Raw genomic sequence first — 27,036 nt, 5'->3', positions numbered from 1 at the left:
TAAGGCAGCCTAGCAGGAGGAGGAGGTGTGTGGGGGGGGGGGGGGGATCCATGCTACACCGCAGGTTGAGGGTTAAATTCCAAGCACCATAAGACTGATAATAATACAAATTAAAAAAAATATTAAAATAAGGGATGAGCAAAGTCTTGATTCTGAGAGCTTTGGCACGCCAGGTAATCAAACGGACAGAAAGAAACAGTGGTGACCTGTGGTGCTTCCATTCTCCGTCCTGCGGGCGACACGAGAGAGAGAGAGAGAGAGAGAGAGAGAGAGAGAGAGAGAGGAGAGAGAGAGAAAGAGACAGAGGAGAGAGAGAGAGAGAGAGAAGAGAGAAAGAGAAGAGAGAAAGAGAAAGAGAAGAGAGAGAGGAGAGAGAGAAAGAGAGGAGAGAGAGAGAGAGAGAAGAAGACGCGACCTTTCAAGAGAGACGTCGGGGGGGGGGGGGGGGGGGAGAACGTCGCTCCGACACGGCGACTCGGAAAACGGAGTCGCTCCTTTGCGAAGTAAGACAATAAGGTACAGGAGAGGAGGGAGGACCAGGCGCTTCGGCCCGGGCAGGCGGTCTCTGGAGAGCGTGTCGGGTGTGCCGGGGGGTCGTCGGATGATGAGGTCATCTCTCCCTGGCGCGGTCCGGGACGAGCGGAGGGAGGCTGATGCTGGGGTCTAACAGGGAGAGAGAGAGGAGGCTATGCCGTCAGCCTGGTCTTCACTTCAAGATGATGTGGTAGCCGTCGTTTGCCTCGTCTGGTGACAGAGAGGGGGAAACAGGACACGCTGGTTAAAGGGGTTATGCACTGCTATTCCTAGCACTATTTGGGCAACTTTACACACTTCCTGTGAGTCTATGTAACACATCTGTAATTTTTATTCCAAAAATAATCATTGTTTTATATTTCTAATCTTGTACTCAAAACCAGCATTTTTCAGCCTCATGAAAGCAGGCTATTATTGGCTTGGCTCCACCCATTCTGGCAGAATGCTTTGAGTGACAGCCACCCACCAAATAGCTCCGCCCATCTCCCCGTCAGAGATTAGGTTTCAGGTTACATACAAATATGGTATGTCATAAATATAGAGATGTAGCAGTACTGTCTATCTATATATATATAATATGTTACCATGCATTGAAATTGGGGGACCCTGATGTAAACAAGACGAAAGTCTTTCTCTGGTCTCCATCATAGCAGTACTGAGCAGTACTGTAGCAATACAAATATGGTATGTCATAAATATAGAGATGTAGCAGTACTGTCTATCTATATATATGTTACCACTATTTGTAAAAGCCACAACCACGTTACCATATTTGTAATAATGTAAATCATTGTGTCGTTGTACATATTGTGTATACACCGTTAGAAGCTAACATAGCTTAGCTTGGTAGCTATTGTGCTAACAACATATCCCGACGTCCGGCTCGCTGGCCGGCATGCACGCCCGACACAAAATGGTTCTCTCCTCTCTGTACACCCCCGTCCCCACGGGTACCCTGCCGGGGAGCCCATGGACGCGACAACGGCGGCAGCCGTAGGGTGCTCGAGCCCGCCGTAACGCTAGTGGTACACAATAGCTATGAGCTAACTAACGCTACGGCCGCCGCTGTTGTCGCGTCCACAAGCTCCCCGGCAGGACACCCGCGAGAACGGGGGCACACAAGGAGGAGAGAACCACCCCAAATCGAGCACTCATGCCGGCCGACAAGCCGGACACCGCGGTTGTTGTTAGCACAATAGTAGCCCACTGTGATGCACCGAGTGGGCCACCATTGATCAACATGCAGCGATGTGTAGCTTGCATGATGCGTGTGCAGTGCTTTGCCACACAGGTCTGAGAAGAGGACCTGCACATGATAGCAACCGGGAGCGTCGCGGAGCATTCAGCCTGCTGGCTACCTAGATCCACTTCAACCAGCCGAGCGTCGGGAGCTCCAGCAGCTTGTCGATGTGCTAATAGCCTGGAGCGAGCTACCGTTAGCTTGCAGAGGCTCCAGCACACCGACAAGCTGTTTAGCCAGCTACCGTTAGCTTGCAGAGGCTATTAGCACACCGACAAGCTGTGTAGCCAGCAGGCTGAATGCTCCGCGACGCTGGTTGAAGTGGATATAGGTAGCCAGCAGGCTGAATGCTCAACGACGCTCCCGGTTGCTAACGCCGGCCCCGGCTGGTGCTAAGTAGCTAGCGATCGCTCCCGAGTCCCGAGAGCTAACGCCGGTCTGTCTGTCGAAGACCGAGGGAACCGCATCAGGCTTCAGCTGATTAGTGATCTTCTGGACAAACCTTCCACCCTGCAGGTAGCAAGAATGGAGGCGGGCATTACTAAAACCACAGAGCCAATCACATCACCGTGCGCTATAAACAGCGCCCTGTGACGTGCACCAGGTCGTCAAATCAACATGACCTGATTTACTAGAGGCAAAGAGGGGATGGGCTGTAGCTGAGGAATTCGCCAATATAGTATTTAGGCCCAAAAACACATTGATACGAACTCCTATTACTATAATACAATGCTAGAGACTGAAAAATGACATTTATAATGCATAGCACCTTTAATAGAATAGAATAATAATAATAACTTTATTTGTATAGCACTTTTCATACAGAAGTTGCAGTTCAAAGTGCTTCACAACAGTAAAAATACAGGCATAAGCAAGCATAAAAAAGAGAGGTAGCAAGGTAAGGTAAATCACAGTGTTTCACATTAGGATCTAGCATCCCAATAGGCCTCTCTGTTTAAAGTTTCATTCAGTAATACAAATAATAATAGAATAGAATAGAAGTACTTTATTGATCCCGAGGGAAATACAGCACCACAGATCGCTCACAGTAAACATTTAGGTAGTAAAAAAATCTAAAATCACGAATAAGAATAAAAAATAAAATACAGTCAGGGATATACATTCTGATTCTGAGAATGTACATTCTGAGATAAGGGTGCTGCTGTAAGTGGTTTTCTTTTCAGTTCACTGATGGTGGCGCTGACCTCTCCTGTTTAATGTAGGCCTACTTATGCTGTTGTTTTGTTAAAGCTTAAGTAAGTGCTCCTGGTTGGTGCAGACCCCCATGAAAATCCAACCCCCTTTAAGACTTGGTTCCCGCTATGGGTCTGACAATAGGTTTCCCCGTCTGTCTGTCTGTCTCCCTCTCTTTTTGCACGGATATCCTCAGATGGATATTCTCCTGGAGAGGAGATCTGATAATGAATGATTTGTAATTTATCAGTGATTTTCTAGCCCCTTTTTTATACTGACAATATTTATACTGGTTTGAATAAACACATTGATTATTTTTCCACTTTTTGTTGAACAAAGGTTTAGGAAAAGGAAAGAATTAAAAAGGTACTGTAAGTGGTATTTCTTTGTTAAACTATGTGTTAAATAGCTCTACATTCTGACAGCCATCACTGATATAGAGTGTGTGGTTAGTAACATGGGTCTCCCAGTCCCTCTGCTCTGACACAGGAACTACAGTTCTGACCCATAAGAACTACAGTTCTGACACATAAGAACTATGGTTCTGACCCATAAGAACTACAGTTCTGACCCATAAGAACTACAGTTCTGACACATAGGAACTACAGTTCTGACACATAAGAACTACAGTTCTGACCCATAAGAACTACAGTTCTGACACATAGGAACTACAGTTCTGACACATAAGAACTACAGTTCTGACCCATAAGAACTACAGTTCTGACACATAGGAACTGCTGCTCGGTCACCCGTCGCTGTCGAGCTCTCATACCTTTCATTGTGTCCAAAACAAAACACACCTCATCCTGGAAGTTCTGGATCATCTGTTGAGAGGATAGAAACGCCACGTTAGAGGCAGACAGTCCATACTGATACTTCACTGCCACTATACCAAATGGTTAAAGGGGAACTCCACTTTTTTTGGAAATTAGCTTATTTAACATCTTCCCTGGAGTTAGACAAGAAGATGCATACCTTTTTTGTCTCTGTGCGTGCATTTTAGCTTTGGGAATAGACGCTCCGTTAGCATAGCTTAGCTTCATCACTGGAAGTGAGGCAGGACAGTAGCCTTACAGTGCCTTACAGTGTATTGCAAGGTCTGACATTGACCAAACTTGACATGCATGACCTTGGTGGGCTCTAGGTCAACTCCTGAAAAGGGGGTCAATGTCAGACTTTGCAATCAAAAGTTAGGGGGCTAATAACCCTTGCCATAATTTCAGTGCGCCCCCTAACTTTTGATTGCAAGGTCTGACATTGACCCCCTTTTCAGGAGTTGACCTAGAGCCCACCAAGGTCATGCATATCAAGTTTGGTCAATGTCAGACCTTGCAATACACTGTAAGGCACTGTAAGGCTACTGTCCTGCCTCACTTCCAGTGATGAAGCTAAGCTATGCTAACGGAGCGTCTATTCCCAAAGCTAAAATGCACGCACAGAGACAAAAAAGGTATGCATCTTCTTGTCTAACTCCAGGGAAGATGTTAAATAAGCTAATTTCCAAAAAAAGTGGAGTTCCCCTTTAACCCTTTCACTACAACACTACAGAAAGATAACCCTTTCACTGCCACACGACAAAGGGTTAACCCTTTCACTGCAGCACGACAAAGGGTTAACCCTTTCACTGCCACATGACAGAAGGTTAACCCTTTCACTACCACACTACAGAAGGTTAACTCATCACTAACGAGCACATGGATCCTTATCTCATCACTAACGAGCACATGGATGCTTACCTCATCACTAACGAGCACATGGACCCTTACCTCATCACTAACGAGCACATGGACCCTTACCTCATCACTAACGAGCACATGGACCCTTACCTCATCACTAACGAGCACGTGAATCCTCCTTAGCTCATCACTAACGAGCACATGGACCCTTACCTCATCACTAACGAGCACGTGAATCCTCCTTAGCTCATCACTAATGAGCATGTGGATCCTCCTTACCTCGTCACTAACGAGCACATGTATCCTTACCTCATCACTAACTAGCACATGGATGCTTACCTCATCACTAATGAGCACGTGGATCCTCCTTACCTCATCACTAACGAGCACATGGATCCTTACCTCATCACTAACGAGCACATGGACCCTTACCTCATCACTAACGAGCACATGGACCCTTACCTCATCACTAACAAGCACATGGACCCTTACCTCATCACTAACGAGCACATGGATCCTTACCTCATCACTAACGAGAACATGGATTCTTACCTCATCACTAACGAGCACATGGATCCTCCTTACCTCATCACTAACGAGCACATGGACCCTTACCTCATCACTAACGAGCACATGGACCCTTACCTCATCACTAACGAGCACATGGATCCTCACCTCATCACTAACGAGCACATGGATCCTTACCTCATCACTAACGAGCACATGGATCCTTACCTCATCACTAACGAGCACATGGACCCTTACCTCATCACTAACGAGCACATGGATCCTTACCTCATCACTAACGAGCACATGGATCCTTACCTCATCACTAACGAGCACATGGACCCTTACCTCATCACTAACAAGCACATGGATCCTTACCTCATCACTAACGAGCACATAGACCCTTACCTCATCACTAACGAGCACATGGACCCTTACCTCATCACTAACGAGCACGTGGATCCTCCTTACCTCATCACTAACGAGCACATGGACCCTTACCTCATTACTAACGAGCACATGGATCCTTACCTCATCACTAACGAGCACATGGACCCTTACCTCATCACTAACGAGCACATGGATCCTTACCTCATCACTAACGAGCACATGGACCCTTACCTCATCACTAACGAGAACATGGATCCTTACCTCATCACTAACGAGAACATGGACCCTTACCTCATCACTAACGAGAACATGGATCATTACCTCATCACTAACGAGAACATGGATCCTTACCTCATCACTAACGAGAACATGGACCCTTACCTCATCACTAACGAGAACATGGACCCTTACCTCATCACTAACGAGAACATGGATCCTTACCTCATCACTAACGAGAACATGGATCCTTACCTCATCACTAACGAGAACATGGACCCTTACCTCATCACTAACGAGAACATGGACCCTTACCTCATCACTAACGAGAACATGGATCCTTACCTCATCACTAACGAGAACATGGATGCTTACCTCATCACTAACGAGAACATGGACCCTTACCTCATCACTAACGAGAACATGGACCCTTACCTCATCACTAACGAGCACATGGATCCTTACCTCATCACTAACGAGAACATGGATCCTTACCTCATCACTAACGAGAACATGGATGCTTACCTCATCACTAACGAGAACATGGACCCTTACCTCATCACTAACGAGAACATGGATGCCAGTAGGACCCTGTTTAAAGATCTGACTGATCTGTCTGGACGAGATGTTGAACAGCTGCGCGATCTTCTCTGTGAGCTCGGACCCCGTCAGCTCCTCCAGGTAGATGGCGTGATAGACTGCGGACGGGACAAGAAGACCAATCATGTGACCCTCTGGTTTCGATCCTGTCCAATCACAATCGTCGCTTCCCTTGGACAAACAAAGGTCTGAACTGTATGTGACGCTCAAAGACATGTTGTGAACGTGTCATGTCTGGGCTTCAGACGAGAGCTACCAGTGTGACCGTCTCCGTGTCTGTGTGTGAAAACTACGACCGTGGACAATGGAATTCAGACACAAATCCCCTTTAATGGGCAGCATTTCTTCAATTCTTTTCAGTTCCGATTTGGGACACTTTCATATGCGGTCCTTTTTGCAACGTCATATCAGAATTCATGCGACTCTTCGGTCACGTTAAGTTAAGTGCTTTATTGACAGGACAGAGATAAAATGGGAGATAGATGGGGAGGACATGCAACACATGTCCTGGGCCGGATTCGAACCCAGGACGTTGCGATTACGCTGCAAGCGTATTTGACGTGGTGCGCCACCGGGGCGCCCTGTATCGAATCGAATCGAATCTACATTGTAAGGAAGGACAGAATGACCGGCGTTCCATATACTCCTAGTGAGAAACCTTTGCTTTTGTCATGAAAAGACTGGGCATTGTTAATGTTTTGTATTATTATGTATGTATGGGGCGACAGTGGCTCAGGAGGTAGCGCAGTCGTCTGGTAGTCGGAAGGTTCCCGGTTCGATTCCCGCTCCTCCCGGGCAGCGTGTCGATGTGTCCTAGAGCAAGACACTTAACCCATAACTGCTCCTGATGTGCAGGTTGGCACCTTGCATGGTCGGCTACGCCAATCGGCGTGTGAGTGAATTGGTGAATGTGAGCAACAAAATTGTAAAGCGCTTTGGATAAAAGCAGCTAAATAAATACACCATTTTATTTCATTTAATTTGTATTACTCAGTGTATGTATGCATTATGTTGCAGCGGATTTGCAGGCAAGCAGACTGCCAAACTGACCAAAGAAGGTGTTGTTACTGGTAGCATCTCCGTTTTCATGCTTCTGTTCCTGCTCTCGCGCCTGCTGGGACTCCTGGCACACATAGACAGTCAGCCTGGGCCGTACCACCCTGTAACACACACATAGACAGTCAGCCTGGGCCGTACCACCCTGTAACACACGCATAGACAGTCAGCCTGGGCCGTACCACCCTGTAACACACACATAGACAGTCAGCCTGGGCCGTACCACCCTGTAACACACACATAGACAGTCAGCCTGGGCCATACCACCCTGTAACACACGCATAGACAGTCAGCCTGGGGGCCGTACCACCCTGTAACACACACATAGACAGTCAGCCTGGGCCGTACCACCCTGTAACACACACATAGACAGTCAGCCTGGGCCATACCACCCTGTAACACACACATAGACAGTCAGCCTGGGCCGTACCACCCTGTAACACACACATAGACAGTCAGCCTGGGCCGTACCACCCTGTAACACACACACAGACAGTCAGCCTGTGCCGTACCACCCTGTAACACACACACAGAGAGTCAGCCTGGGCCGTACCACCCTGTAACACACACACAGACAGTCAGCCTGGGCCGTACCACCCTGTTACACACACATAGACAGTCAGCCTGGGCCGTACTAGGGCTGGGCGATACGGCCTCTAAATGATATCACAATATTTCTCGTCTCCATCACGATACACAATATATATCGCAATATTTTGACATTTCCTCTAAAGCACTTAAAAATGCTTGATTTAACCCTTTGATGGATACAGTCATGGCCAATATGATCATTATAATAGTCCCTGCAACATATGTCTGCATTAAACCATGAAGATGCTTTAAAAAATTATGAAATGAAAATACATAATAATACACAAGAAGATGAAAAACATTGCGATGCATTATAAAAAGGACATTTCACAATTCATTATTCAACCTCTGAACCACAAGCACCCAATTAAATGATGCACATTAGCGAGAACGCTCCATTTGTAAGCCTAATGCGTTTTTTTTTGCACACAGCATCTTTCGCGGCGGCACAGCAGAGTGATGTGAACCGGTGACCTCACCGTCCCTTCAGTGCGTTAAAGAGCCGGATCCCGTCCGCCGGGCCGCAGATCTGAATGACGTCTTCCCTGGTGAGCTTCAGCAGGTCGGCCCCTAGGGGGAGACAACACCATTGTTTGTTTGTTTGTTTGTTTATTAACCCTTTCACTGCCACACGACAGCCGGTTAACCCTTTCACTGTGACAATACAGAAGGTTAGCCCTTTACTATCACACAACCGACGGCGATGCTCCATCATTAGCATCATTAGCTCCGCATTTGCGGAGCTAATGATGCTAATGATGGAGCATCGCCGTCGGTTGTGTGATAGTAAAGGGCTAACCTTCTGTCGTGTGGCAGTGAAAGGGTTAACACAGTTAAACAGAAGTAAAAACAATACATAATAATAAGTTATAACGATTGTGAAGGAGAAGTCAGAAGCCTAGAGGCTTATCAAGAACTTCCCCCGTTTTATAAAATCAAACATACAAAAATACAAAAATATGCATATTATAAAATACCAGAATACATTAAAAAGATTTGTGTTAATACAAACATACATACACACACACAGTACATAACTGCATATACTGTGTACATAATAATATATAAAAACCCACCCACCTGCCTACAAACCTACCCACCCACATAACCAAATGCATACATACCTACATGTATGACCTATTATCTATCTACTACTTTTGGATGAGAATTCTTTTGTAGTTTGCTTTAAAAATAAGCAGAGATGGAGATTTCCTCAGCATAGGATCAGCTGCATTCCAAAGATTGGACCCTCTATACCTCACTGAGAACTGCCTAAGTGAAGTACCACAATAAGGTATATGCAGGTCCCTGGACTGACGTGTAGCATATGAATGAACATCTGAATTAAAAGAAAAAAAACTATTAAAACCATTTGGTAGGTTAACCCTTTCACTGCTACGCGACAAAGGGTTAACCCTTTCCCTGCCACACTACGGGAGGTTAACCCTTTCACCGCCACACTACAGACGGTTAAGTGAGTAAGTAAGTAAGGCTTTATTTCTATAGCACCCTTCCCAGCACAAATGCACAGAGTGGAATGCCTTGAAAACAGCCCATTTTTTAACAAGGTGCTCAAAAAGTCCCTGAAATTCAAATCAACCATTCGCATTGAATGTTTTGTTCATCCATGATACAATTGTTCTGAATCAAGAAAGTATTTTTTTTTGTTCTCTAGGACTAGTGGTGATGTCTGTCCTCCTCTAGGTGGCATTAAACCTGCTGGTCTCTAGGACTAGTGGTGATGTCTGTCCTCTAGGTGGCATTAAACCTGCTGGTCTCTAGGACTAGTGGTGATGTCTGTCCTCCTCTAGGTGGCATTAAACCTGCTGGTCTCTAGGACTAGTGGTGATGTCTGTCCTCCTCTAGGTGGCTTTAAACCTGCCGGTCTGTTGGAATATTGACAAAACCATACTTGGTCATTTACTGTACATTGGAGGGGGTTGTGTTAGGACATTTACAGGGGCCAGTTTCGAATTGCAGTCTCCCGTAGGTGTTCTTTGAGAGTGTTTTTGAAAGTGGGTAGTGATTCACATTTCTTTACAGCTTTGGGTAGGGCATTCCACATTGATGTGGCATAATTGCGAAACGTGTTTAGTCCCTTGTTTGAGCCGAATCTGGGTTTAACATGATTTGTGGAGCTCCCTCTGGTGTTGTGATCGTGGTATTCACTGACCTTTGGGAAGTATTTTGACATGTACATGGGTACCTTGGTCGTGTAGTGTATCTTGTAGACCAGGCCCATTGCAAGTTGCTGTACTCTGTCGTCTACTCTAAGCCATCCTAGGTTGTCAAAGTGGGCAGGGGTGATCAAAGTCCTTTTAGCTTGGCCCTCAGAGCCCACCACTTCTAAATATTCTATATATTTTTTAAAGTGACATATAAAAAATCGCCACTGTGCGTGCGTGCACGTGTATGTGTGTGTGGGGGGGCCTCCACAAGAATCTGGCCCAGGGGCCTCTGAAGTCTTAATCTGGCCTTGGGCCTTACAAATACATTTGATTTGATTTGATTTGATTTGATAAAAAAAATATATATATTTGATTCAGAATAATTGTTTTGATTCAGAACAATTGTATCATGGATGAACAAAACATTCAATGTGAATGGTTGATTTGAATTTGAATTTTAAGCACCTTGTTAAAAAATTGGCTATTTTCAAGGAATTCCAGGCCTCCACTTTTTTGGGTCAAAAATCAAGCACTTTAAGCACTTCAAGGACCTTGTGCGAGCCCTGCTTACCGGAGAAGTTGGTGAAGAGTCGGCAGTAGGGCGAGAAGCGGTTTCTGTGGAGCCACTGCTGTGCGTCTTGCGGCGTCGCTGCAGGCAACAGATTCTGAGGGAAGGGGACGAGGCAAAAGGTTTCGTCACAGCGATCTCCTCGATAACACCTTTAAAAAGGAACACGCCAACATTTGGGGAAATCGGCTTACCGTCTTCTCCAGAGAGAAATGAGAAGATCGATACCAGTTTCCTCTCTGTGCGTTCAGTAGAAAGCTATCTGGCTGCACGTTAGCCTAGCTTAGCACAATGAATGGAAGCGGACAGTGCCGGTTAGCCTAGGCATTGTCCAACTAACACCTCTCCCCCGAAGGCTAACCGGCACTGTCCGCTTCCATTCATTGTGCTAAGCTAGGCTAACATGCAGCCAGATTCTTTCTACTGAACACACAGAGAAAACTGGTTTCTATCTTCTCGTCTCTCTCTGGAGAAGATGGTAAGCTAATTTCCCAAAATGTTGGCATGTTCCTTTAACATTTCATACATGTATTTTCAAATGTGCCATGTCTCAGGGTAATAACAATGTGCTTTGTTTTATTTATCAAATGCATATCGTTTCCGTTAAAGAGATATTTCTGGAATGACCATCGTATAAAATCTCATAAGCAGAAAGTCAAAATAATGAATTCCAATTTCCGATTGGCCGATAGATTCACACCGGTCTGAGCGGGCGGGAAAAAACCCTCTCCATCGAACACGATCGACCGTATTCACACGGCGGGCCATGTCGCTCTCTTATGTCCTGGGCCCCGTTCCATGTACGTGGTTCAACTAAGTCGATCAAGATGTCATTATCCAGCTTCAGTTAACCCGATGTTCAAAGCCGGGATTTTCCTGTTTCACAAAGGAGGATTCAGTCTCGTTAACTCAAGCCAGACTTGAGAGTCAGGCTCAAGTCAGGCTAGATGCGCGCTCCCGTTTTAGGTGGAAAGCCAGCACGTATCGATGGCAGAGACCCTGATTCTCAACGGCATTGATTGATTAATTGATTTAAGACTTTATTGACAGATTGCAATAGGCTCAATCGCCTCGCCGACAAGTTAAATGCGTTATCTATAGGCTAATTCTAAGTCCCTCATTACCTCAATCAATCAGATTATATTTCTTTAAACTTGCCTGCTGGATTGAATAATCAAATGAGATCTTGCTAGCGAAAATAACTAGTTAACTGTTATACAGAATTACGAGACGGCTTTCTTGCCCATTGATTGATGTATAGTCAATGTTTAACTTATCTCCAATGTGGTCCAACGGGTTGTTCTTTTGACTTCCACACGGACGTCCCGGGTTCAAGACCGGGGTGCGGCGTCCTTCTTTTTGCAATATAGGAATAATTCAATTTGGTGCACGTTGAGAGCTATATAAAGAATGACATCCTCAATGCATGTAGATTTATAATATTTTAACTTAAAACCAGGCTACTTTGGCGTATAATCATTAATATTATATTCAAAAAAATCATATTGGAAACACGGGGATTTGAACCCCGGTCGCTGAACTGGCAGGGATGAGCACTACCGCTGGGCCACTGGGCCAGATGGGATAAATTCATTGTTTATACATTAATGAACGAGAGACCCGTGTTTAGAATATCCGTTGTTTTGAATGAAGTTTATCCCTTTATCCTCATTCATTAATGTGACGTCAACGGCTCATTCAATTTCTCAAATCCGTCAAACAGCGCATCTCATCAGACATCTTAATCCCAGTTACAATTAAAATAACCACATCATGTGTACATCGCACGAGCGAGCGCCACCGTCGCCACGGTATATATAACGTGCATTATTTAGGACAAAGTGAATTTAATATCAGCATTTTGGGTCTATTTTACATTTCAAAAGCCCCCTCTGGAAGAATGGAGCACAAAAACGTAATTCAGAATGGTATAATGCAGATCGTAGACTGTGGGAATAGTTTCAGGAAACGGGCTGTCACTTCTTTGCGGGGGCGTGGCGATAGTTCAGGCTAACTTGAACTTGAACTCTGCTTTCGAGCAGGCTCAAACTTTTGGATATGTTGTCATGGTGATTTGGGAAATCCAGGTACATGAAATCGGAAAGTCAGGCTAACACAGTTAGCCTGATAAAGTTATCCGGCTAACTCGGTTATCCCGGTACATGGAACGGGGCCCTGCTCTCTGGTTGGGTTCCCTTCCCTGAAGGAACCTAACCCGATCGTGACATAAGAGTAAAATGGCCAGCCGCATGAAGGCGGTCGATGGGGAGCGAGGCCGCGAGCGCAAAACCTCACCTTCCGCTGCGGTGCGAGCGTCGCTTTAGGCCAAGATACAGTATGTATTATATTATGTTATGATGAATTGAAAATGGGGGACCCTGATGTAAACAACACGAAAGTCTTTCTCTGGTCTGCATCCCCTTAACAATTGTGTGTATTGAGCCGTACTGTATTGTACCCATTCTGCAATCTGTTAATAAAATTTTCAATCAATCAAACAATCAATGTGTCAGAACTACAGACGGGGAGAACAATTCAGCAGCTCTTTGGAGGCCGATGGATGTTCAAAAAAGAATGCTCTTTATTTATAAGATAAAAACCAAGGCACTTCGACAACATGCCCCCGTAAATGTCCAAACCCCGCCCCCCCCCCCAACCCCCTCCTAATGTACAGTTTTCTCCCCCTCGAATGTATATAGTTTCTGTTAGGATCTCTGTTAAACAGTACTGTATATTTGTATGTCATGTATGTTATAAATGTCATGATAAACATCCATCGGCCCGCCAAATAGTTGCTTAGTTCTTCTCCCTTGTTTCATCCGGTTCGTGCACCTTAGTTGAAGGACAAAGTTGTGACAGATCTTTTGTTTCTCTAGCACTACAGATAGGAATTGAAAATGGAGGACCCTTATGTAAACAAGACGAACGTATTTTTCTGGTCTTCATCCTCTTAGCAGTTGTGTGTATTGAGCTGTACTGTATTGTACCCATTCTGCAATCATTCTGCAATCTGTTAATAAAGTTTTCAATCAATCAAGTAGCCATGGAGATAGGATGTGGGTGTCACTTTTGTCATTAACCTTCTGTAGTGTGGTTGTGAAAGGGTTAACCCTGTATTGTGTGGCAGTGAAGCGGTTAACCTTCTGTATTGTCGCAGTGAAAGGGTTAACCCTTTGGTAGTGTGGTAGTGAAAGGGTTAACGACCAAAAAGAAAGGCCCTTCTCTTTTGAAGCACATCTGTTGTGCCCACACTGATTCCAGCCGGATGTGAAATGAGGAGGTGTTTTCTAACAACATGCTTCAAGCCTGCAGTGTTAAGTGTTTTCTAACAACAGGCTTCAAGCCTGCAGTGTTAAATGTTTTTTAGTGTTAAGTGTTAAGTGTTTTTTCTTACATTTTCCCCCCACGAGGTTGAGCAAATAACCTGAGAAAGTAAAGGGGAAGACGTCTCAGGATCACAAGTGAAACTGCCAGTTTGGACTGAAGACACATTCTGTTAGAGTAAGATAAGATAAGATATTCCTTTATTGATCCCCTTGGGGGAAATGTCATAGCAGCATGGGGGAGGGGGGGTACAGGTATGGACAGGGTAATGGTAGAAAGACATCAATATAGGCAACTCATTTCTTTTTAAATAAACGGGGGCTGTCGTTAGCTTATACACAGTGCATTGCAGAAATACAGAGAATGAAACCAAAGAAAAAGCATGTCTTTGTAATCGTATTTGTCCACATGCATACATACACACAGTGAGACAACAGACAGGATCAGAGAAATACACATAATCTTTTACATATCCCACCTTTGCTCGTGAACCATTCATACAAAAAATAAAAAGCATATATACCTGGCTGCTCTCACTGGGTCCTCTGAGTAGATGAGTCGTCAACTGTAAGGCAGAACATCTCTAAATTTTACCATCTGTGTTTTTCAAACATCCCAAAGTTCAAAAATACTTTGCCTACTCTAGAGGGGAGTGAAACATGCAGGTGACATACTGGACACACACACACAACGCTACTGGTTAAACACACAGGCGACATACTGGACACACACACACAACGCTACTGGACACACACAACGCTACTGATTAAACATGCAACTAACACAAAACACTCAAATAAAAAACAAATAGGTCTAACAAATATTTTATATCAGGGTATCTGCAGGTTTCAACAAGTTAAATTTAAGACTTTTAAGAACTTTTTAATACTACTGTGGCAGACCGGCTGGCGTGGTAATAGAAGGCCGCTATATGCATCAGCCAAGGTACTGGGGCATATGCCCATATTAGGAGATCCGAGGAGACTCCCGACAGAGCAGAGCGCATCAGCGCCGATACAGCGCACCTGTGCCAGACGTGCCCGAGACAGGTGAGCGCAATCACCACACAATCAAGCAGCATAGAAAATGGAGACAGAGATACAGAATCATTGGAGTAGCTGATGCGAAAACGGATCGAGAGAGGAAGTGAGTAAGAGAAGAGAGAGAGCGAGAAGAGGAGGAAGAAGATTAACGTCTGTGTGACCAATGCTGTGTTTATCTGCTTTTGGAAGGAGGACCCTGCTGTGTGTTATAACCCCCAATCGTCTGAGAACCCGCATGTGTAACGACCCCTGCTTGCCTGATGTCTCTTCTCCCGGATCAGCCCCCTGCCCGCATGAGAACCGCTTTCTGTGTACCGGACCCCGCTAACGGACCAAGACGCTTCTCGAGGATTACGGACTGGCTGACGATCTCACTAACCTCTCCTTTTCCCCCAAACAGCAATAAAACTGCTGTTAAACTTGCTTCTACCTTGTGCCGTGTGTATTTAGTTAATTCCAATCTGGTGACAGCTCATAACCACACGCAATGTTATCAATAGTAATCATAATAATCATAACTTCATAAATCATAATGGACAAGGTCGAAGCTAAAGAAGACAGCGCTCACGTTGTAAACACACATACAATGGGGGAAATAAGTATTGAACACATCAACATTTTGTTCAGTAAATGTATTTCCAATGAGCGTATTCAAGCGAGATTTGCACCAGACGTTTGTATTAACTCAAGAAATCCAGACAAGAAATCTAAACATTAAAGTCCATATGTAAATAAAGTTACCGGTATGTGGAATGAAACAGGAAAAAAGTATTGGACACACTAAGAAAAACCAGTACACCACAGCAAGGAAAGGCAAGGAACTAGCTTAAAACCAAAACTAATTAGGAGGCAACTCTACCTCCTATCTGTGCTAATTGATTTGATTTGATATTTTTTATTTTCGTGTCTTACATACAGATGTATGGCCAGCCCATATGCTAATAATGTCAACTGGGTTAGAATATATTGATGGGCTATAAAATGTTTTTTTGTTACCAAGGTGCCACACAAGAAACATCAAATGATGGGTAAAAGCAAATAGCTCTCAAGACCTTCACAAACAGATTGTTGCAAATCATGAAAATAGAATTGGCTAAAGACGCATTTCACAACTTCAGAATCTTCCAGTAAGCACCATTGGGGGCATTATCCATAAGTGGAAGCAACATCCCTCCATCATCAACCGGCCATGCACAGGTGCTCCTCGCAACATCATACAGAAAGCATCCTTGGAGCTGTCATTATAAACAAAGGCTTCTCCACTAAGTATTGAATTAATTTCAGTTAGTGTGTTCAATACTTTTTTCCTATGTCATTCCACTTTATTACACATAACTTTATTTATGTATGGACTTTAATGTTTCGATTTTTTTTCTGGATTCCCTGAGTTAATACCAAAGTCTGGTGAAAATTTCACTTGAATGGCCACATTGGAAATATATTTACGGGACAAAATGCTGATGTGTTCAATACTTATTTCCCCCATTTGTAACTCCTCTAAGCTTCAAAGGTCTTTCATTCAGATTTGGCACACTGATACAAAAAGCAGATTCAAGCTTTTAAAAATACGATATACAATATTGAGCTAATTATTCACTTTTAGAGTGGGACGCTGAAAGCGAAAGATTTGTGAGTGTTCGCTAGTGATCTCAGTAGCGCAGTAATTGATGCTCTCGTGACTCATTTGCACAAATCATCCCTCCATTTGTCTGGAAGTCATTTAATCTCATTCGTACTTAATTTGTAAGAGAAAAGTATTTAACATTAGCAGTCCAGTCTATTCGCAGTCAATTGTCCTTGGGCTGGAAAGATGGAAGAAGCCGGCTTTCAACGTATTTCCTCTCCCTTCATCCTGCAGACCACCTGACCCCCCCCCCCCCCCCCCCCCCCCCCCTCTGCAGCCGGGCAGCTGCCCAAATTTTTTTATGCAGGAAAAACCTGAAGACGCAACTGTTCAAAGTGAATTTGCCCCTTTGATAAATGGGATGTTCATTTTTAGATAATAATAAAAAAGAAATAAAAAACTCAGACAGTTGGGCTACGTTCACACTGCAGGCAAGAGTGGCCCGAATCTGATAATTTTTTACTCATGTGACTCAGATCTGATTCTTTAACGACAGTGTGAACAACACATGGAATCCGATCTTTTCAATTCTGATTTGGGCCACTTTTATACAGTATGTGGTCCTAAATCAGATACAGGTCTGATCTTTTGCAATGTGACCTCAGTCTGAACAGTCATGTGACTTTAATGCGACTTTTATGTCACTCTAGATTGACATGTGTCACAATCTTTTACAACTATTTTCTTTATTGTTCATTTGTGCATGCAGGTCAGTTCAGGAGCGTGCGGGTCAGTTCAGGAGCATGCGGGTCAGTGACCGGTTCACACTGGCATCTGATATTGGCCACATTAAAAAAAAAAAAAAAAAAACGTGAAAACAGCCAAACAAAATAATTTGATTAATTAGATAAATCAGAATTGAGCACTAAGGGTCGCAGTGTGAACGGAGCCTTTGGATCTTGAGGATGAGACGCAGGAAGGCGGAAAATCTCAAGCCCCACGCGACAGCTGTGATAGGAGGATCAAGAAAAGAGGGCGGGGTTTAAGATGGAGCGGGGTTTGAGATAGGTCCATTTGACTTACATCTGCTACCTGAACGACAGGCTCAGGTTGATGATTGGGCGATCCGTTTCTGCAGGGAAAACAAATGGAAGATGTTTAAATCAGGGAGGGGCGAGTAACCCGTCACTCCAGTCCCGGCCGCTTCAACTGAACTTGAGTGTTCTTTGTGACGGAACGTTGATTTAATATATTTATTTATTTATTTTTATTTGATTACCACCAAGTATGTCCACCAAAAGTGCTTGTTTTGGCACTGGAACTGAAATATCGCTCTCATGTTCCAACGTGAATCAAGCAAGAAATGTTTGACCGCGGTTTTCTGTTGTTGATGGTTAAAACCTTTGGCTGCAGGTTATGGTGTGGCATGGCATGGTTGTGGTGTGGCGTGGTTCTGGTGTGGCGTGGTGTAGTCACCTGCCTGAAATGGTTAGGAACTCCTGCCATAGAGGGATATGCTGATATAACTTTGTACAAAACAGTGCAAATCATAGCGTGGGTGGACATGGTTATTATGTACGACAGTGTCATCCATCCCATTTATCATCAGTACTCAAGAGGAAAGTCGGGCTCCAACAACCGGAGCAGAGGTGCAACCAGATGGTCACAACACTCTCTGCATAAGCATCAGAGTTGATTTAATTAGCATATTATAAATAGCTCTTGAGTGCAAGATAGACGGGCACAACTCTCTCCATAAGCATCAAAGATGCAAATTGTAAAGCGCTTTGGATAAAAGCGTTATATAAAAAAGCAGCCATTTACCATGATTTAATTAGGAAATTAGAAATAGTTCTGAAGTGCAAGACAGGTGGGCGGAACGCTCCCTCCTTAAGCATCAGTTTTCTTTTATTAGGATATTAAAAACAGGATGTTTCGGCCAAGGACGTCTGACGAAGACCTCCTCGGCCGAAAGGTCGTGTTTTTAATATACTAGTTAAATAAACTGAAACGCATTGGAGAGATCGCTGCGCCCATTTAACTGTCCATTTATCATTACAGACAGACAGACGGACAGCATTACAACCCGAACAGGGCTTTGTTAGTTGTTGTTGACCACAAAATGAACACACTTGGAAGACATAGACAGGTCATATTGCAGTTTTTTCACCTGTGCATGGCAAATCATCCACTCACCCACCCACTCACTCACTCCCACACTCACTCACTCACTCACTCACCCACTCACTCACTCAGGCAGGGACGATCAGGCAGGGACATTAAAGTCAGACACCATGCTGTGCATGGCAAATTGTGGTCACTCATCGACCACTGCACTTCCGCGTTACATGGAGCTCATGGGAGAGTGCGGGGGAGAAAATGAATGAATGTTGATCAGAGCCTTGTCGATTAGAGCCTTGACGTAAGTGGTTGTAGCTACGTCGCTGGATCCTCCAGAGAGAATAAGCGATACAGACCTGCACCTTTATTTTACAGCTGCGAATGTGCCGGTTGGGGCGTAGGTGCGGCAAAGTGACTATAGCTCGGCCGAGAAAGTGCCGATCGACTTGGGGTCGGTCTCTCCGTGTTCAGGAGACTCAGCCGTATAATAAAAAGGTCTATTGGATCATGTCTCCAGCTCCCCCACAGCCGTAGCTACAAGCACTTAATGTCAAGGCTCTCATCAACGTTCATTCATTTGATCCCCCGCGCTCTCTCCCATGAGCTCAAAATACCGGAAGTGTTGCGGTGGTCTATCCGCTCCCCCACTCACTCACTCACTCACTCACTCCCCCACTCACTCAGTCAGTCACGGATGATCTGGCAGGGAACGTTTTGTCACGCACTCACTCAGTCACGGTCGCTCTGGCAGGGACGCTTTGTTGGACGCAGGCGTAGGCTGCGCTGTGGCTCTGCGTGGTTTCATGTTGCGTGTTCTGTCTGCAATAATAAATCTCTGTGAAGCAATAATGCCAACGTACGTATGATTTGAAAATAGCCCTTGTGCGGCGGATAAACAGTGCAGCAATCCTTACCCTTCTGCCACAGGGAAGTTCAGCGTGCTGCTGAAGCCGGGAGACGGGGAGTTCGTCACGTACGTGATCTCGGGCCAGGGGGAGCACTGCAAAACAGCAACACTTTGGGTTTTTGTGTGTGACTTGTGTGTGACAATACATTTCAAATTATTTGAGGAATCTACCTATCTCAAACCCCGCCCTCCTTTCGTGATCCTCCAATCCCAACAAAGTTTGTCTGAGGGAAGCGACAGTTGTGATTAGAGGATAGAGGTTGGGTTTGAGATAGATATAAACGGTCAATAAAGTGCCATCTGATTTTCTGTATCCTTGTACTTGGTTGGCCCTCTCTGACAAACACTGGTCTTTGTTCACTTTTAAAGCCCTTATTGGTAAGCTAGCTCCTTATACTACATCATTATTGGTCAGCTACCTCCTTATACTACATCATTATTGGTCAGCTACTTCCTTATACTACATCATTATTGGTCAGCTACCTCCTTATACTACATCATTATTGGTCAGCTACCTCCTTATACTACATCATTATTGGTCAGCTACCTCCTTATACTACATCATTATTGGTCAGCTACCTCCTTATACTACATCATTATTGGTAAGCTACCTCCTTATACTACATCATTATAGGAATGGAATTTTGGAACCTATGGAACCCATTCTAGTGACTGGCAAATATATATTTGCCCCTGGTCCTTAAGGTCCCCTGAGTTGACCTGAACAGGGTCAATCTGCATTTTGCTACGATGCTCCTCTAGCTCATGGAATGAACTCCAACAGTCCTTAAAGCTTGAGATTTAAAACCTTGATCTTAAACCTTTGTCAATCAAGTTGTAGATGTTTTAATTGATTTGTTATCCTTGCTTGATTTTATATGCTTTTTTTCTTTGCTCATTTCTGTATGTACACTTGACGCGACTGTAAATGAGGGAAACCTCAGTTGCCTTTCGAGTTTAAATAAAGGTTTCAAATTAAACTTCTGACAGCGCCTTTATTATTATTTAGATTTATCACCTTGTACCCGTCTGTGTTCAGTGTAATAATTTGATATATTATTAATTATATGATATATTAAATACATTTATCCATAGACTCTCAATCGACCCACTTAATTAAATAAAAGTAAAACTATTTTGTTCTACTACAACATTTCTTAAGATTAGATTTTCTCTATCTTTCATTTCTTTTTCACCTCATCACACTCAAACGCGTGAATACTTTGGGCAACCAACATGTCCTTCCGCGTTGCTCTGATTGGCCAGCGTTGGCCAGCGCTCTCCTGCGTGAATACCAGCGCTCTACGCTCGTTTACCGCCTACGCCGCGCATGAGGCTCCCCCCAGGTGCTCGTTTCATGAGGCTCCCCCCAGGTGCTCGTTTCATGAGGCTCCCCCCAGGTGCTCGTTTCATGAGGCTCCCCCCAGGTGCTCGTTTCATGAGGCTCCCCCCAGGTGCTCGTTTCATGAGGCTCCCCCCAGGTGCTCGTTTCATGAGGCTCCCCCCAGGTGCTCGTTTCATGAGGCTCCCCCCAGGTGCTCGTTTACACGCTATCGCCCTGGTTAATAATCACAGAACACGCCATATTAGCAACGCTGGTTAATAATAATAACAATAATTTGTGAAACCTGTGGTGCTCAAGTGCAACATCCCATGGGACACCGTGAGCCTTCAGAGCTGCTCTTATTTGTAAATGGAAGAAAAAGGAGTTTTTCATTGTTCAAGAGTGGATATATTGTTGCAGAACATGCCTGTTAATTACCTTTTAAATATCTGTTATGTGGTTAGGGTATGTATGTTTTTTAAATAAATGCCCAGTCTTGTAAATAATAATAACAATAATTGCGTTGTGAAACCTGTGGTGCTCAAGTGCAACATCCCTATATACTATATACTCATGTACCATGTTCTACAGTAAGTGGGGAGTGTAAACATTTATAGTTAAAGACAGTAGAGCTTGAGTACTTTCGATAGGGCTTTGATTCAAACCGGTGCATGAGATGAGGTTCTATATGTAGAACATGGTACAGTAAGTGGCGAGTGTAAACAGGGATTCAAACCCCCTCAATGTACAGTGATTCAAACCCCCTCAATGTACAGTTTCTGACAGCTGGGCTGTGTTGTCACGCGAAATAACGTTATGAATAAAACGCGAAATAACATTATATACCGTTATGTTATACAACGTTACAATGTACAGTTTCTGACAGCTGGGCTGTGTTGTCACGCGAAATAACGTTATGAGTGAATCTGGTAGTTGTTTTGATAAATATGTATTCTACTGATTAGAACATAACATTACATTTCCGTGATTAGCCTCGCTTGGCGTGTGAGTGCCGTCAAAAAGAAAATGCGCATGCGCGCGTTACCGGCGTAGGGGGAAAGAGGGCTGGCCGATCGCTGGCCAATCAGAGCAACGCGGAAGGACATGTTGGTTGCCGAAAGTATTCACGCCACCCAAACCCCCCCCCCCTCACACAGCAGCACGCTGACCTCAGTCAGGATGGTGGTCTCGTAGGACGGCTGGTACTTCTCCTTCTCCTGCGGCGCTCTCTTCTCCATCTTCTCCCGGTCAGTCTTCTGCTTCCTGTCGGCGCCCTTGGGCTGGAAACGGAGGGAGCAAAGATAATTAACCCTTTCACTGCCGCACTACTAAACAGTTAACCCTTTCACTGCGACATTCAACACGTTCAATGTAAGACCTTTTTAATAACAGTTAGAGCAAGATTTAATACCAATTTCACAACCATACTAGCAAAAAATTAACACATAGCAAAACTGAACTGGCGGCTGCACTTGCTCGCCAATTTAAATAAAAACAAACTTTTTATATATAAATAAATATAAATATAAATGCACCATTTATTTATTTAATTATGAATGTAAGACTTTAAGAACTTAAATGGAGAATTATGAATTTAAGACTTTTTAAGGCATTCAATTGAGAATACCTTTTAAGACTTTTGAATACCTTTTAACACTTTGATTGCCACGCAGTATGCCCATCCTTATGCCCAGTCTGCCAGCGCTGTAACCCTATGGAGATGTTTACATTTACATTTACATTTACATCTCCCTATGGAGATGTTTACCTTCTATCTATCGTTCCGGATGTGGAAACGTTATATTTTTTCATTCATACATTGTTGTGTTAATACCGTCAAGAATATAAGTATGTTTTTAAGGTTTTCTGCAGTAATTCCTAAAACACGAGTTATAGTTAACTGACGCATATGATAGATTATCGATTGGCATTTCTTTCCTATACACGCTATATTAAAAAATGTAAATGTATATGATCGGTATACATTATGCTTCATCATGCGTAAAGGAAAGGGGGGGGGGGTCGTTTATAATTCCTTGATCGTCAGTAACGGCTTTATTTAGTATGGGTTGATATGTTGAGCAGATGGATTGCCGTGAAATGAATAAACAATCGGGCTGAAAATAACGTTATATTCCTCTTACCATTCGCCGATCAGACTGGAGGAAAAATATTCCAATTATTTGACGTCGATTTGCTAGATTCATTTCCCGTTTGTATGATGCAATAAACGCCAAAATCATATTGATTATTGCGTTTCGAAAGCGATCTCATGCACTCGAGTGTTTGTCTGGATCCACGTAACAAGATATTACTGCCGGAGGGATTTCCTCGATGCACCAGCGCCACTTCCGGTTTGGTTTGGAGTGTAACTCGCCGGACATCCACCAGGCGGCGGTATTGAGGCGTTGCAATATCAGACAGGGTCCAGCTGCAGTCCCAGAGGGAGGCTGGATGAATTATGAATGCCATGGCGAAAAAATTTAATATTGATCCCAAAAACGAGTTAACTCGTTTCTGGCGCACAGCGCATGGCGGGCAATAACGAGTATACTTGTTTTTGGCGTCCAATGTGTTAAGGTCTTCAAATGAGAATTATGAATTTAAGACTTGTTAAGACTTTTTAATACCCGCAGATACCCTGTATAGATTCAAGATTCAAGAGTTTTATTTGTCACATACATACACGAGACATGTAGTGAAATGAAGGTGGCCATGCCCGCCTCGATTGTGCAAAAATACAAATAATAAAATAGAATAATAAAATAGAATAGATAATTAAATAGAATAGACATGATAAAAAGTTATAAGAATAAGACTTTATATATCATAAGAGTATATTCCCTCTTCCTGGTCTCTCTGCGCTCTCCTCCCGCTCACCTTGAAGACCTTGACCTGGCAGGAGGCAGAGTGCAGGTGCTCCGTGAACTCACCTTGAAGACCTTGACCTGGCAGGAGGCAGAGTGCAGGTGCTCCGTGAACTCACCTTGAAGACCTTGACCTGGCAGGAGGCAGAGTGCAGGTGCTCCGTGAACTCACCTTGAAGACCTTGACCTGGCAGGAGGCAGAGTGCAGGTGCTCCGTGAACTCACCTTGAAGACCTTGACCTGGCAGGAGGCAGAGTGCAGGTGCTCCGTGAACTCACCTTGAAGACCTTGACCTGGCAGGAGGCAGAGTGCAGGTGCTCCGTGAACTCACCTTGAAGACCTTGACCTGGCAGGAGGCAGAGTGCAGGTGCTCCGTGAACTCACCTTGAAGACCTTGACCTGGCAGGAGGCAGAGTGCAGGTGCTCCGTGAACTCACCTTGAAGACCTTGACCTGGCAGGAGGCAGAGTGCAGGTGCTCCGTGTACTCGCCGCTGTCGTTCTCCTTGAAGGTGTCGATCTGGATCCGGAAGGGCACGCCCTTCTCGCCGCCGTGCTTGCGCATCGTGAACTCTGTGCTGATGCAGTGAACCTAAAACAAGCAAGTGCATGTCGTATTGTAACCTATACAGGACAGGATGACAAAACATATGACTTGTGTTCAATGAGATCGATTTCTTTTACACTAAAAAATTTTTGAGCCGAGAGATAATCCGGTGAAGGATTTGCACGGCGACTCCTGATTTGGGTTTTGTGTTGCGACTTGTGTGTCCGTTTCAAAAACTTGTTTTGAGGAGTTTACTCATCTCAAACTCCACCCTGTTTTCTTGATCCTCCAATCCCAACAACGTTTGTCAGAGGGAAGCGACAGTTGTGATTAGATGGATCAGGAAAAGTGGGTGGGCCATGTAAACGGACAATAAAGCGTGATTTGATTTTCTGGATACGGAAGAGAACCCCTTTCTCCTAAAAACAAGCGCATGTCGTACCGTAACTTATACAGGATAGGATGACGAAACATAGAACTTTTGTTCAATAAAATGTATTTGACACTAAAAAACTTTTGAACTAAGAGCTAATCCGGTAAAAGGATTCACACAGTGAATCGCGCTTTTTTGTTCAGCCTATGGTTTGCGTATCCCGGACGGATCGGTACGGTGAATGTCTCTAATTCTTTAGAATGACAAAAGACCGCTGGTTCCACTGCCATTAGTCCAATCCATCTCTGAAGACAGAACAGAGTCGGTATTACAGGGGAATAGGGCTGTCCCTCCGCATTCTACGCTAGGCTCGTAGATCAGGACATTTCAATGACTCTTTTCAACCACCACCTCCACCACTGTAAACTACAGGCGTCTCTGGCATCACAACTAATGTCACCACATGCTTTGGTGTTTTATTACGAATAGACTGAAGAGGCCATTTTGTGCCTCTCTATTCATACATATGCAGGGGGACAATAATATGGCATTTTACCAGACTGTCAATTAAATGAACTATTTGGCTGATTAGTCGATGAAGACCTATTATTATTCGATTAAGAATTAATTTTTAAAAAGGGCCACTTCGCTGATTTTCTACCGTAATCCTATCGTCATGTTGTGAGGAGGACATGTGAAGAAACCTACCCACATGTTCTGCGTCTCGAGAGCTCAGTCACACTGCCTGCCCCCCCCCCCCCCCCCCCGGACAGTGCCGGTTAGCCTAGGCATTGTCCAACTAACGCCAAATAACTAAGCCCTCTCCCGAAGGCTAACCGGCACTGTCCGCTTCCATTCATTGTGCTAAGCTAGGCTAACGTGCAGCCAGATAGCTTTCTACTGAACGCACAGAGAGGAAACTGGTATCCATCTTCTCGTCTCTCTCTGGAGAATTCCCAAAATCTTGGCGTGTTCCTTTAAGTCTGGACAAACCTATAGGGAGGTGTAGTGGTTACGTCATTGTTGTTTCCGGCCGGTACACCTCGCTTGAAATCGCAATGTATTTCCCCATTGCCCATTTCTAAATCGTCTCGTTTAAAACAAATAAAGCGTGAACATTTGCATGGTGTACCTTTCATCCACAATCTATAGCTCAACATGAAAATATTCGCAATTAATCGTAAAATAATTACGTCAAATTTTATTTCAACCAAAAATGCTTAAACAATAATGTTAGTGATAGAAGGGAACTCCTTTTGTGCAAAAATGGAAAGCTTGCCAATGTTATTACAATAGTCGATAATTAGGGATGTTCGGTATTGGCTTTTTTACCGATATCCAATATACCGATATTGTCCAACTCTTAATTTCCGATACCGATATCAACCGATACCGATATATGTGGGGTCCCCCCCCCCCCCCCCCCCCCAAAAAGGAATAATTTCAGGTAATTAACATTACATATCACTTGTCGTGGAATTAACACAACATTATGCATACTTAAGAATAAAATAAGAATTTGTTCTTACTTGCTTGCCTGGGTAAATAAAGGTTAAATAAATGTAAACTTTTTTTAATACTTCTTTTTTTACCGATACCGATAATTTCCGATATTACATTTTAATGCCAATATCGGCCGATCAGAATCTCCCTATCGATAATCCATTTTCCCAATGATAAATCCCTAAACGGGTGGACCGCGCGGGCGGTCCAAAGTGACGTCAGACTACACCTCCCTATAGGGGAAGGGGAGATACAAACACGTTGTCATTGGAGAGTAACGGTGTACGTTTTCATCACACTACCTGGATGAAAACGGAGGTTCTCTTGGACGGGTCCCAGAGGAACTCCACAGTGTTGAGCTGAGTGGGGTTGGCCCTGGGGTCCACCATGCCCACCGACATGGGGATGTCTGCAAGGGAGCGACGTGAAACAAGAGGTTATCGACAAGTGTTTTAGGCCACGTGTGCCCCGAGACAGTGTAGTGTCTCTGGATCATAAAGAACCTACTCTGCTGTGTCTCCGCTAGGCAGTCTCCCCCTCTCAGCTGCCCTACTGTCTCAATAAAGAACCTTCTCCCCTGTGTCTCCCTCTCAGCCGACCTACTGTCTCAATAAAGAACCTTCTCTCCTGTGTCTCCCTCTCAGCCGTCCTACTGTCTCAATAAAGAACCTTCTCTCCTGTGTCTCCCTCTCAGCCGTCCTACTGTCTCAATAAAGAACCTTCTC

General features: G+C 44.3%; 1 protein-coding gene across 1 annotated transcript in view; it reads right to left on the bottom strand.

The window, feature by feature from the left end:
- Nucleotides 1-503: 503 nt before the first annotated feature.
- The window catches only part of LOC311243512 (transcription factor CP2), a 42,671-nt gene continuing 16,138 nt past the window's right edge, over nt 504-27,036 (bottom strand). The window contains exons 6-19 of the mRNA XM_084332753.1: nt 26,614-26,720; nt 24,328-24,480; nt 22,193-22,303; nt 19,707-19,792; nt 19,522-19,611; nt 17,755-17,803; nt 14,588-14,629; nt 14,135-14,164; nt 10,744-10,837; nt 8,484-8,574; nt 7,408-7,517; nt 6,313-6,455; nt 3,741-3,792; nt 504-744 (exon numbers count right to left, since the gene is read on the bottom strand). Coding sequence (XP_084188879.1) covers nt 707-744; nt 3,741-3,792; nt 6,313-6,455; nt 7,408-7,517; nt 8,484-8,574; nt 10,744-10,837; nt 14,135-14,164; nt 14,588-14,629; nt 17,755-17,803; nt 19,522-19,611; nt 19,707-19,792; nt 22,193-22,303; nt 24,328-24,480; nt 26,614-26,720 — 1,196 coding nt within the window. The 3' untranslated portion in view covers nt 504-706. The remainder of the gene's footprint in view (nt 745-3,740; nt 3,793-6,312; nt 6,456-7,407; nt 7,518-8,483; nt 8,575-10,743; nt 10,838-14,134; nt 14,165-14,587; nt 14,630-17,754; nt 17,804-19,521; nt 19,612-19,706; nt 19,793-22,192; nt 22,304-24,327; nt 24,481-26,613; nt 26,721-27,036) is intronic.

Source organism: Notolepis coatsorum (assembly GCF_963971535.1).
Source record: "Notolepis coatsorum genome assembly, chromosome: 17".
In the NCBI taxonomy this organism is placed as follows: domain Eukaryota; kingdom Metazoa; phylum Chordata; class Actinopteri; order Aulopiformes; family Paralepididae; genus Notolepis; species Notolepis coatsorum.
The sequence above is the reverse complement of the archived record's forward strand: the minus strand, read 5'-3'. Positions and strand labels throughout refer to the sequence as shown.